A 13,709-nucleotide genomic window follows, 5' to 3' on the forward strand; every position below is an offset into this window, starting at 1 on the left:
TGGCTCAACAATGCTTTAGGGAGATTTTTTGGTGGACCTATTAATATTGAGAGCTGCTACTGACACCCCAACTTTTAGGTTGATCCAGATCCAAAATTATTAAATTGGATTTCAGATATAATTCGAGCCATTGACAATTCTAGCTTTGATGATGATAAGGCCCATCAACACTGCAATGTCACAGATTTGGAAGCACACTATCAATGACGAATGGAGAAATAAATTCAAAAGAATTTGATTTTTTTTTTCTACTGCATACTTTGACATCGAGAGCATCGTACCCGAGTAACTTTTGCCCGTCACAGCCTCACGGGCCAGGCCGAGACTTAGCTACTTTTTTTTTTTTTTTCATTATTGGTCGTTTATGAATTATGAAAGGAGTTCTCCTTTGTATGCCACATATTTGGGATCCAACGAAACATTGATAGTAGAACCACCATTCCATTAATGGTGAGCCCCATCTAGTAATCAGAAGTCAGTCAAAGCACTCATGGGTCAATGACCCTGATAGAGTCTACTCTAGTGGGATAGAAGAAAATAAAAAAAAGATTGGACACTTTGATAAAGACATTCAACCAACATTTTGATGAAGACATTAAAAAATTCGTATTTATGTGTCTCATTTACTTTTTTTTTTTTTTTTTTTGGTATGTATGTATGTATGTGGATCAATGTCTAGAAATAATCAATCAGTCTGATATTTAGTCGCTACTTCCACCAAAGGGAGATAGGTCGAAGTTTCATAATTATTATTATTTTTTAAATTAATTTTTTTATTTTGGACCTATAAGTATCATTTTTTATAAGACCAGTAATTCAGATGCCCATAGGAATTGAATTCAAGTCAATGGTGTCATCACCTCATAGACTCTGCCAACTTAGTTGGGCCCTCACCACTTTTGGATACTTTATGAAAATTTTGATAAAATCCAAGTTTTGATAATCATGCTAATGGGACATATTCCCCAATTCATATCTATAATAATTTGGGCATGAGATTACTATAGTCACGTAACCATCATTTGGTTATGTATTGATAGCTACGTACTTCTGATCATAAAACATAGTATGATTGTGGATGCAAATTGATAGGATTTGATCAAAAAGTATTAGAACCCAATAATTGCATGCTCCATTAATCTACATATTTTTAGTAATTTATTTGCATAAAAATTCTATATATTAAAGACGTTAATAATAAATGATAATTCTCAATACAATTAGAATTAGAAATACACTCTCTAAATTTTAGTAGGAAATCTTGATGGATAAGCATTCTATTAAAAGGGAATATCTAAATCCTTTATCTCCATCTATTTAAATGGCTTGGCACCTCCATAATAATAATAAGAGAAAGAGAAGCACAACATATTTTATAGGGTTATGAATTGTAATGATCTCCATCAATCACTATAACTCTAGTCGATTCAACATAGAGAAGAAAGAGAATGTGAGTCTGAAAATTAAAGAATATGATTGAGGATTTGCGCACATCGGTTCATTGGCATGTGGATTGTGAAAGGCACACCTCCAACATAATCTTGGATCATCGATTGGACTTTTGACACGAAGTAAGCATCCTGAACTTTGATTCTTAGGATCATGAATAGTTTTCTTGAGATATATGAATGATTCTTGATCTTTGGGAATTATAGAATAATAGTTATGTGAATAAGATTTTGTATGTTTAAAATCTAACAAAAAGCACATCCATTCTAATCCGATAACTTTAGATCTGGATGAAGGATTTGGATTCCAATAAGGACCTGATCTGCTAAGGGCCTGATTTGATAATTTATCAGTTTAATTTTGGATCAACAATATCCCAAACAAATATTTATGTATTTGATCATGTGTTTGAAGATATATTATTATTATTAGTTAAATTGTGTATGGAATAACGAATATTACATTAGATGGGGTTCAAAATTAAGATCATTTCCACGATACAATCCTGTTTGGGTTCATGTCTAGTATATTTATTATTGGGTTAGTGCTAATTTAGTACTAGTCCAACCTGATCCCCTCGCATTAAGTAGCTTTGTGAATCACGGATAGATTAACATATCGGCAAAAGTCACAAATTGGTTGTATTAATAGGCAATAAACGCTTTACGTCTTTCGTCGATCTGGTCTCTTGTGGAATGCTTTTCTGATTCTGTTAACTCTCTATACAAATCTTTATGGATCTATACATAATTAATTAAACATTCAACTTGTTCGGTGATTTCTAGCATTAGATTTGATACTTTTTTCATGGTTTTCAATCATACTTTCTTATTCAACTCTAATGTATATTTGGATGTGTCCCTTAATTTATTTTTAAGTTTAATTCGAATAGCTAATTTGAGTATCAAAGGATGTGTCAGCTTCTGCATCCTTCGCGTATATAATTTTTCTTATGCGAGAATCTTGCATCAAACTCTTTTTTCTCGACAGTGATTATTTATGTAAACAAGCTTGATTTCCCACATTTATTTTGCAAACATAGACAAGAGTTTAAAATAAAATACATTTTATGTACCTCTTATATAGGTAATAGAGATCAATACCTAGGATTATATATAACCATCACAGACTATACATACACAATTAACAACAAACCTCGATCCATTACTAACAACTCATACCATTGTCGACATTAAACGGAGCCATCATCACTCCTGACGGTTCATACTTTCCTGGACAGTCGGAGCCATTGTGACTCCATAATTTTGTCTTTCCATATTGGCATGCCATCCTGCACAATAAAATAGTCAATATTAGAAATCCATTTGACACAAATACATATATTGGTTGTAGTTGCAATACATAGAAGAAGATATGGCTCTAGATACAAATATTAAGTTGTTGGAACAAGATTTTTTCAGCCAACCCCAAATCTTTATAAAAGATTTGGATGATAATTTAATAAATTTCTTTCAGGATTGACTTAACCCAAGCTTCCCCAAACATGCATAGTACGAAAATACCTATGGACATGTTGAACCCACGGCCTTTGAGCTCTCTATACTCTTGACATAAGGCACACTGCTCGCAAAAACAGTGAACAAGGCAATCGCCACAGGGGCTCTTCTTCAAGAGATATTGCTTCCTTAGTTTTGCTCGATAGAAGCACGAGTACATGCAAGAGCAGCCCGTCACAACGGCGATAAGTGCGTAAAGGGCTCCGCTTACTCCACAGGCTACACCCATATATCAAAAAATCAGCCTTACACTCTTAATTATAGTATTTTAATTTGAATAAAAGTAAGAAATATTCTTTTACCATGCAATTTTTTATTATAACACACCAAATAAGATATATATGTATATATATATGGGTCCCGTTCAGCAACAAACATTTTGGCAAAACATTTTTCAAAACATGGGTTAGAGGTTTTGGAATGGGCTGATTTTTGGTGAGGATGATCTCTACGGTGAGGAGATCATCCTCACCAAAAATCAGCTCATTCCAAAACTTCTAACACCAATTTACAAGTTGAAAAATCGTGAACCGTCCATTTTCTGTAAACCATTTTTGATGGGGTTAGAAGTTTTGGAATGGGCTGATTTTTGGTGATGATGATCTCCTAACCGTAGAGATCATCCTCACCAAAAATCAGCTCATTCCAAAACCTCTAACCCATGTTTTGAAAAATGTTTTGCCAAAATGTTTGTTGCTGAACATTTCCCTATATATATATATATATGGACACATCAATTAATCCAAGGATGGTTCTCTTGCATAACCCCTAGTCTAGTGCACTATTCACTTTAATTCCCAAAACATATTTTTGAGCAATTTCACCAGTAGGTATTCTAATTTAAAGTGACGATCTCGTTGATAAAAAGTGATGAAATCATTGATAATTCCAGTAATCTTGCCATTCAAAAATAAGGATATTTAACTTTATATTTATCGGTGAGCTCATCACCTTTTATTAGTGAGATTGTCACTCTAAAATCAAGAACATTTGTTCTTTAAATTTACCAACGAGTTTGTCACTTTTTTATCAGTGAGATCACCACTTTAAATTAGAATACCTACCAGAAACTCGCTCGAAAACATGTTTTGGGAATTAAAACGAACAATATACAAGAATAATTTTTTTTTTTTGTTGCAAAAGTTATGCACGTTTTGGAAAAAAAAATCTCCCAAGTAAAATCATAGAGCTGCTATTGGTACCCCAATTTATTACACCCCAATTAAAAATAATGAAAATAAGTGAATGGGTGAATCTTCATTTCGTGTGTTGAATATGACGAAATTCTGAGTCTAGTACATTTTTCATTTTAATTCCCAAAACATGTTGTTTTAGTGAATTCGTCACGTTTATAATCAATGAATTCGTTGATATTCACCAACGATTTCTCCATATCAACGAATTTGTTGATTATAAAATCGTCGAATTCCCCGAAAAAAAAAGTTTTGAGAATTAAAATGATCAGTGTATCGATACCGGGATTTAATTTGGTCATATAGTTACACACGTTTTGAGAAATATCTCTAGGGAAATGATTGAGAATAAATAAAAGTTGGGGTGCCAATAGAAGCTCTCTTGTTTTTACTTGGTAGATTTCTATTATTTTTGGATTTAGAATTTTACATAAGGTTAATCATACTGCTAAACCATTAATTTTTTTTGGAGTGTTATAATTTGTTTTGTAATGTTGAGATAATTATTTGAGCCAAACCATGTGTGAGTAATTTGTTTTAAGCTTAAGTTGGGTTGGGGTGATGAGAAATTAATGAAAATTGATGTGTAATATGTACAAGTTGAGGTGCTAATAGCAGTTCTTTAAAAATTCGTCACTTTGATAAAAACATATTTGGGAACGATCTAAAATGAACAGTGTACCCAAACCGGAATTTCCTCAAATTAAATCCCTAGTTTGGTGTGTGATAAAAAAGTTGGAGTGAAAATATAAATTTTCTTTCATTCTTTATTACTTACAGGATGATCCTCTATCCACAATCTCTGCGATCTGACCAAAAGTAACGCATGGGCAACAGCATGTTAGCAAACCTGCAAAAGCAAGCTTTTACTTAGTAGAGAGAGAGAGAGAGAGAGAGAGAGAGAGAGACAGAGAGAGACAGAGAGAGAGAGAGATACAGTTGGGAACATCTTCGAAACAACCGCAGAGGGTGGTGGACCAAGCTTGAATTTGATCTGTGGAATTCACTGGGATGCCTTTTGCTTGGTATGGTGGTGCTTTGGGTGGAGTTGATGATGGGTGCTTCTGATCATCACTCATGTTTTCAGAGAGAGAGAGAGAGAGAGAGATGTGTTGATGAGTGCTGTTGCAGAGAAGAAATGTAAGAAAAGTTGAATTAAATAGGAGAACAATAGGATGTTGTTTAGAAGTCGACACATCACAACATCTTATCTTTTGACACGCTTATTTCAGAATGAAGTTTGAAAATATGACCTCTTTTTTGGCGTAACGCCGACGCCCGTTTCTCTCTCCCACCCAAAGATTTTTTTTTTTTTTTTTTTTAAAAGACAAAATTATATAAACTTAAAATAAATAAATAAATAAATAAAATAGTTATTTTTTATAGTTGAATTTTATTTTTAAATTTGGGTATCCATTTTCAATACCTTGGATCAAGTTTGAAAAATAATAATGTTTTAATATATACATATTTTTTGAATATAAAATTTTTCATGAAATCTAAATGGCTAATGTTGTTGGATTGTCGATGTGATAAAAAATTAACTCTATGGGTAGCGGGCAAAATGTTTGTTGGGCTGTGACCAAACACGCCAGGGGATGTGCACTAAAAATGATATCATATTATGAGCACTCTTCAAGAATTGGTGGTTATAATTCTAATATCTAAACTATGTTTCTCAGACTTAACTTTTGTTCTCACGGCACCGCAGCCATTTGACATGCGGCCTAAAAAAATAAAATTGCCACATTTCAAGGAAATTTTGAAAAAGAGATGTTCTAGGCTTTAGTTCCTTGAAATATGGTTAATATGGTATGTATTGAGGTGTGGGAGAAGGGTTTTATTCCTCTACCCTGGGTGAAAATGATCTGGATGAAAAAAAAATACACTTCACGATATTGAGTAACAAAGTTGATAAAGTAAGTGAGTTTTTTTAGAGTGCTGAATTTCTAACTCAATATGACATAATAACTCAAAAACTCACTGAGGTTGCATGTATATCCCGAGGGAAAAAAATCTATGGTTCTTGCATATGCCTCATCCAACTTTTTTTTTTAATGGGTTAGTTGTGGTTGAAGGGACCCCACCCTTTTTAGTAGTTATGCTATCGAAGATAGTTACAAGTTAAATAATCAAGCATAATTCTATTTAACCATCCAATGCTTTTTGTAAATTAGGGAAGCTTTGGATTGGACTGAGTTTTGGTGAGGATGATCTCCAAAACTTTTAACCCCAATTTATAAGTTGAAGTATTGTGGACCGTCCATTTTTTGTAAACCACTTTGAAAGGGTTAGAAGTTTTGGAAATGGATGATTTCCTCACCATAAAGATCATCATTACCAAAAATCAGCTCATTCAAAAAATTCTAATCCCAATTTACAAAAGTGGTTGGATAAAACTTTGGATAGTGATCCCACCACCATATATATATATATATATTATATATATATATATATATATATATATGGGCGGTTCATGAGCCATATGTAAAAACATATGTTAAAACAATGGTTTTTCAAAATATGGGTTAGAGGTTTTGGATTGAACTAATTTTTTGCGAAGATTTTCATTATGATGAGAAGATCATCCTTACAAAAAATCAGCTCAATCCCAAACTTCTAACCCATATTTTGAAAATTTATTAATGTTACATTGTTTTTACATATGTTTTTTCATATGTCCCTTGCTCCGTTCCCTATATATATATATATATGGGTTAGGATCAAGGGCTATATGAAAAAACATATGTAAAAACAATGTAACATTAATAAATTTTCAAAATATGGGTTAGAAGTTTTGAATTGAGCTGATTTTTTGTAAGGATGATCTCTATGATGGGAAGATCATCCAGAAAAAAAATCAGTCCAATCTGAAACTTCTAACCCCATTAAAAGTGATTTAGAATGTGGACCGTCGATTTTTTATCAATTTTTGTCAATAATTTGTAAATCACTTTTGATGGATTTAGAAGTATTCGATTGAGCTGATTTTTTGTGAGGATGATCTTCTCATCATAGTGACCATCCTCGCAAAAAATCAGCTCAATCCAAAACCTCTAACTCATATTTTTGAAAAACCATTGTTTTTACATATGGCCCTCGAACTGCCCCCATATATATATATATATGAGAAAACTTTCGTTTTTAATAAAATTTTAAAATATGGGTTAGAGGTTTTGGATTGAACTAATTTTTTGCGAAGATTTTCATTATGATGAGAAGATCATCCTCATAAAAAATCAGCTCAATCAGAAACTTCTAAATCCATCAAAAGTGATTTACAAATTAGTGATAAAAAGTGATAAAAAATCGACGGTCCACATTCTAAATCACTTTTAATGGGGTTAGAAGTTTCAGATTGGGCTGATTTTTTTTTTGGATGATCTTCCCATCATAGAGATCATCCTCACAAAAAATCAGCTCAATCCAAAATTTCTAACCCATATTTTAAAATTTTATTAAAAACGAAAGTTTTCTCATATGTTTTCTCATATGGCCCTTGAACCTGACCCATATATATATATATATAGGGTCCCTTTCAGCAACAAACATTTTGGCAAAACATTTTGGCAAAACATTTTTCAAAACATGGGGTTAGAGATTTTGGAATGGGCTGATTTTTGATGAGCATGATCTCTATGGTGAGGAGATCATCCTCATCAAAAATCAGCCCATTCCAAAACTTCTAACCCCATGTTTACAAGTTGGGAAATCGTCGACCGTCCATTTTTTGTAAGCCATTTTTGATGGGTAAGAGGTTTTGGAATGGGCTGATTTTTGGTGATGATGATCTCCTCACCGTAGAGATCATCCTCACCAAAAATCAGCCCATTCCAAAACCTCTAACCCATATTTTGAAAAATGTTTTGCCAAAATGTTTGTCAAAATGTTTGTTGCTGAACATTTCCCATATATATATATATATATATATATATGAGAAAACTTTCGTTTTTAATAAAATTTTAAAATATGGGTTAGAAATTTTGGATTGAGCTGATTTTTTGTGAGGATGATCTCTATGATGGGAAGATCATCCAAAAAAAAATCAGCCCAATCTGAAACTTCTAACCCCATTAAAAGTGATTTAGAATGTGGACCGTCGATTTTTTACCACTTTTTATCACTAATTTGTAAATCACTTTTGATGGATTTAGTAGTTTCTGATTGAGCTGATTTTTTGTGAGGATGATCTTCTCATCATAGTGACCATCCTTGCAAAACATCAGCTCAATCCAAAACATCTAACCCTTATTTTGATAAACGAAAGTTTTCTCATATGGCCCTTGAACATGTATGTATATATATATATGGGTCAGGTTCAAGAGACATATGAGAAAACATATGTAAAAACAATGTAACATTAATAAATTTTTAAAATATGATTTAGAAATTTCAGATTGAACTGATTTTTTGTGAGGATGATCTCTATGATGGGAAGATCATTCGGAAAAAAAAAATCAGTCCAATTTGAAACTTCTAACCTCATTAAAAGTGATTTAGAATGTGGACCATCGATTTTTTACCAATTTTTGTCAATAATTTGTAAATCACTTGAATCGCCCCATATATATATATAAAGTCCCGTTCGGCACCCAACCATTAACCCAACAATTTGCCCAACCATTTTTGTCTTACATGGGTTAGAAGTTTTGGAATGGGCTGATTTTTGGTGAGGATGATCTCCTCACCATAGAGATCATTCTCATTAAAAATCAGTCCATTCCAAAACTTTTAATTCATGTAAGACAAAAATGGTTGGGCAAATGGTTGGGTAAATGGTTGGGTGCTGAACATTTCCCATATATATATATATATATATAGGGTCCCTTTCAGCAACAAACATTTTGGCAAAACATTTTGGCAAAACATTTTTCAAAACATGGGGTTAGAGATTTTGGAATGGGCTGATTTTTGATGAGCATGATCTCTATGGTGAGGAGATCATCCTCATCAAAAATCAGCCCATTCCAAAACTTCTAACCCCATGTTTACAAGTTGGGAAATCGTCGACCGTCCATTTTTTGTAAGCCATTTTTGATGGGTAAGAGGTTTTGGAATGGGCTGATTTTTGGTGATGATGATCTCCTCACCGTAGAGATCATCCTCACCAAAAATCAGCCCATTCCAAAACCTCTAACCCATATTTTGAAAAATGTTTTGCCAAAATGTTTGTCAAAATGTTTGTTGCTGAACATTTCCCATATATATATATATATATATATATATGAGAAAACTTTCGTTTTTAATAAAATTTTAAAATATGGGTTAGAAATTTTGGATTGAGCTGATTTTTTGTGAGGATGATCTCTATGATGGGAAGATCATCCAAAAAAAAATCAGCCCAATCTGAAACTTCTAACCCCATTAAAAGTGATTTAGAATGTGGACCGTCGATTTTTTACCACTTTTTATCACTAATTTGTAAATCACTTTTGATGGATTTAGTAGTTTCTGATTGAGCTGATTTTTTGTGAGGATGATCTTCTCATCATAGTGACCATCCTTGCAAAACATCAGCTCAATCCAAAACATCTAACCCTTATTTTGATAAACGAAAGTTTTCTCATATGGCCCTTGAACATGTATGTATATATATATATGGGTCAGGTTCAAGAGACATATGAGAAAACATATGTAAAAACAATGTAACATTAATAAATTTTTAAAATATGATTTAGAAATTTCAGATTGAACTGATTTTTTGTGAGGATGATCTCTATGATGGGAAGATCATTCGGAAAAAAAAAATCAGTCCAATTTGAAACTTCTAACCTCATTAAAAGTGATTTAGAATGTGGACCATCGATTTTTTACCAATTTTTGTCAATAATTTGTAAATCACTTGAATCGCCCCATATATATATATAAAGTCCCGTTCGGCACCCAACCATTAACCCAACAATTTGCCCAACCATTTTTGTCTTACATGGGTTAGAAGTTTTGGAATGGGCTGATTTTTGGTGAGGATGATCTCCTCACCATAGAGATCATTCTCATTAAAAATCAGTCCATTCCAAAACTTTTAATTCATGTAAGACAAAAATGGTTGGGCAAATGGTTGGGTAAATGGTTGGGTGCTGAACATTTCCCATATATATATATATATATAGGGTCGAGTTCTGTAGATACATAAAGCTACAACATTTTTGTCTTATATGGTTAAAAAGGTTCGAAATAAACTGATTTTTTGTGAGGATGATCTTCGTGGTGAGGGGATCATCCTTGCAAAAAATCATTCAATTCCAAAACTTCTAACCCCATCAAAAGTGATTTACAAAAATAAGACGGTCTAAAAATTTTCAACTTGTAAACATGGGGTTAGAAATTTCATAATGGGCTGATTTTTGACAAGGATGATCTCCTCACCATAGAAATAATTCTCAGAAAAAATCAGCCCATTACAAATATTTTTGCCCATATAAGGCATAACACGTTGTAGCTTTATGAGTAGCTTTATGTGTATACGGATCCTAATCCATATATATATATATATAGGGTCCCGTTCAGCACCCTAAGCTTTACCACACACCTTAACAAACGTGTTTTGTCTTACATGGGTTAGAAGTTTTGGAATGGGCTTATTTTTGGTGAGGATGATCTCTATGGTGAGGAGATCATCCTCACCAAAAATCAGCTCATTCCAAAACTTCTAACCCCATCAAAAATGGTTTACAAAAAATGGATGGTCTACGATTTTTCAACATGTAAACATGGGGCTAAACATTTCGGAATGGGCTGATTTTTGGGGAGGATGATCTTCTAATCATAGAGATCATACTCACCAAAAATCAGCCCATTCCAAAATTTCTAACCCATGTAGGACAAAAAACGTTTGTTAAAGTGTGTGGTAAAACTTAGGGTGCTGAACATTTCCCATATATATATATATATGGGAAATAATCAGCAACAAACATTTTGACAAACATTTTGGCAAAACATTTTTCAAAATATGGGTTAGAGGTTTTGGAATGGGCTGATTTTTGGTAAGGATGATCTCTACGGTGAGGCGATCATCATCTCCAAAAATCAGCTCATTCCAAAACTTCTAACCCATCAAAATTGGTTTACAAAAAATGGACGGTTCACGATTTTTCAACTTGTAAATATGGGGCTAGAAGTTTTGGAATGGGATGATTTTTGGTGAGGATGATCTCTATGGTGAGGAGATCATCCTCACCAAAAATCAGCTCATTCCAAAACTTCTAACCCCATCAAAAATGGTTTACAAAAAATGGATGGTCTACGATTTTTCAACATGTAAACATGGGGCTAAACATTTCGGAATGGGCTGATTTTTGGGGAGGATGATCTTCTAATCATAGAGATCATACTCACCAAAAATCAGCCCATTCCAAAATTTCTAACCCATGTAGGACAAAAAACGTTTGTTAAAGTGTGTGGTAAAACTTAGGGTGCTGAACATTTCCCATATATATATATATATGGGAAATAATCAGCAACAAACATTTTGACAAACATTTTGGCAAAACATTTTTCAAAATATGGGTTAGAGGTTTTGGAATGGGCTGATTTTTGGTAAGGATGATCTCTACGGTGAGGCGATCATCATCTCCAAAAATCAGCTCATTCCAAAACTTCTAACCCATCAAAATTGGTTTACAAAAAATGGACGGTTCACGATTTTTCAACTTGTAAATATGGGGCTAGAAGTTTTGGAATGGGATGATTTTTGGTGAGGATGATCTTCTCACCGTAGAGATCATCCTCACCAAAAATCAGCCCATTCCAAAATCTCTAACCCATGTTTTGAAAAATGTTTTGCCAAAATGTTTGTTGTTGAACGGACCCTATATATATATGGGGGGCGTTCAATGGACAACTTTTTGGCAAAACATTTTTCAAAACATGAGTTAGAGGTTTTGGAATGGGATGATTTTTGGTGAGGATGATCACTACGGTGAGGAGATCATCTTCACCAAAAATCAGCCCATTCCAAAACTTCTAACCCATGTTTACAAGCTGAAAAATTGTGGACCGTCCATTTTTTGTAAACTGTTTTTGATGAGGTTAGAAGTTTTGGAATAGGCTGATTTTTGGTGATGATGAACTCCTCACCGTAGAGATCATCCTCACCAAAAATCAGCCCATTCCAATACCTCTAACTCATGTTTTGAAAAATATATTGCCAAAAAGTTTGCTAAAAAGTTTGCATTAAACGCTACCCTATATATATATATATATATATATATATATATATATATATGGATTCAGCACCCAACCATTTACCCAACAATTTGCCCAACATGTTTTGTCCTACATGGGTTAGAAGTTTTGGAATATAATGATTTTTGGTGAGGAGATCATCCTCACCAAAAATTAGCCCATTCCAAAACTTCTAACCCCATCACAAATGGTTTACAAAAAATGGACTGTTCATGATTTTTCAACTTGTAAACATGGGGCTATAAGTTTTGGAATAGGCTGATTTTTGGTAAGGATGATCTTCTAACTGTAAAGATCATCCTCACCAAAAATCAGCCCATTCCAAAACTTCTAACTCATGTAAGACAAAACATGTTGGGCAAATTGTTGGGTAAATTGTTGGGTAAATTGTTGGTGTTGAACATTTCTATATATATATATATATATAGGTTCCGTTTGGCATCCAACCATTTACCTAACAATTTACCCAACATGTTTTGTCTTACATGGGATAGAAGTTTTGGAATGGGCTGACTTTTGGTGAGGATGTCCTCACCAAAAATCAGCTCATTCCAAAACTTCTAACCCTGTCACAAATGGTATATAAAAAATGGACGGTCCACGATTTTTCAACTTGTAAACATGGGGTTAGAAGTTTTGAAATGGGCTGATTTTTTATAAGGATAATTCCTCACCATAGAGATCATTCTCACCAAAAATCAGCCCATTCCAAGACTTCTAACCCATGTAAGACAAAAAAAATTGGACAAATTGTTGGGTAAATGGTTGGGTGCCGAGTGGGAACAATATATATATATATATATGGGAAATGTTCAACACCCTACACTTTACCCTACGTTTTAACAAACGTGTTTTGTCCTACATGGGTTAGAAGTTTTGGAATGGGCTGATTTTTGGTGAGATGATCTCTACAATTAAAAGATCCTCCTCACCAAAAATCAGCCCATTCCAAAATTTCTAGTCCCATGTTTACAAGTTGAAAAATAGTGGACCGTCCATTTTTTGTAAACCATTTTTTATGGGGTTAGAAGTTTTGGAATGAGCTGATTTTTTGTGAGAATCATCTCCTCACAAAAAATCAGCCTATTCCAAAACTTTTAACCCATGTAGAACAAAATATGTAGGGAAAGTGCAGGTTAAAGCGTAGGGTGTTGAATGAAATATATATATAGCGTCCCTTTCGGCGTCTCTCTCTTTAACATATGCTTTAACAAACGGATTCAATTAGAGACGCTTGAAATTGAAAGTTGAGGTTAAGTTATAACTTAACCAATATTTACAGAGCCATCTTCATCTTTACAATAATTAGTGTTGCCTCCCTGTCCTCAATTAAAACCCGATCGAAACTTAATGACAGAGAGTTCTG

General features: G+C 33.5%; 1 protein-coding gene and 1 long non-coding RNA gene across 2 annotated transcripts; one reads left to right on the forward strand and one right to left on the reverse strand.

Annotated features, from left to right (window-relative positions):
- Positions 1-1,334: 1,334 nt before the first annotated feature.
- LOC147381687 (uncharacterized) lies at positions 1,335-5,469 on the forward strand. The gene is made up of 3 exons (XR_015174428.1): positions 1,335-1,571; positions 2,926-3,249; positions 4,940-5,469. It is a non-coding gene; the product is annotated as an uncharacterized LOC147381687 (long non-coding RNA).
- On the reverse strand, positions 2,443-5,238 carry LOC147381688 (cell number regulator 2-like). The gene is made up of 4 exons (XM_086430084.1): positions 5,097-5,238; positions 4,938-5,009; positions 2,973-3,185; positions 2,443-2,740 (listed from the first exon to the last, which is right to left on the reverse strand). The coding sequence occupies exons 1-4, from the start codon at positions 5,236-5,238 to the stop codon at positions 2,658-2,660; spliced, it is 510 nt and encodes a 169-aa protein (XP_086286210.1). The 3' UTR covers positions 2,443-2,657.
- Positions 5,470-13,709: the final 8,240 nt, after the last annotated feature.

This window comes from Akebia trifoliata, unplaced genomic scaffold, assembly GCF_017979445.1.
Source record: "Akebia trifoliata isolate Shusen 1 unplaced genomic scaffold, ASM1797944v1 Contig00298, whole genome shotgun sequence".
NCBI lineage: Eukaryota > Viridiplantae > Streptophyta > Magnoliopsida > Ranunculales > Lardizabalaceae > Akebia > Akebia trifoliata.

What these genes read in the sequence shown, in the direction of transcription:
- LOC147381688 (XM_086430084.1), bottom strand. Translation starts at nt 5,238, where the DNA reads ATGAGTGATGATCAGAAGCACCCATCATCAACTCCACCCAAAGCACCA. An exon ending in TTTCGAAGATGTTCCCAACT is followed by an intron (nt 5,010 to 5,096) that starts GTATCTCTCTCT and finishes TTGCTTTTGCAG; the next exon opens with GTTTGCTAACATGCTGTTGC. An exon ending in TGTGGATAGAGGATCATCCT is followed by an intron (nt 3,186 to 4,937) that starts GTAAGTAATAAA and finishes ATATGGGTGTAG; the next exon opens with CCTGTGGAGTAAGCGGAGCC.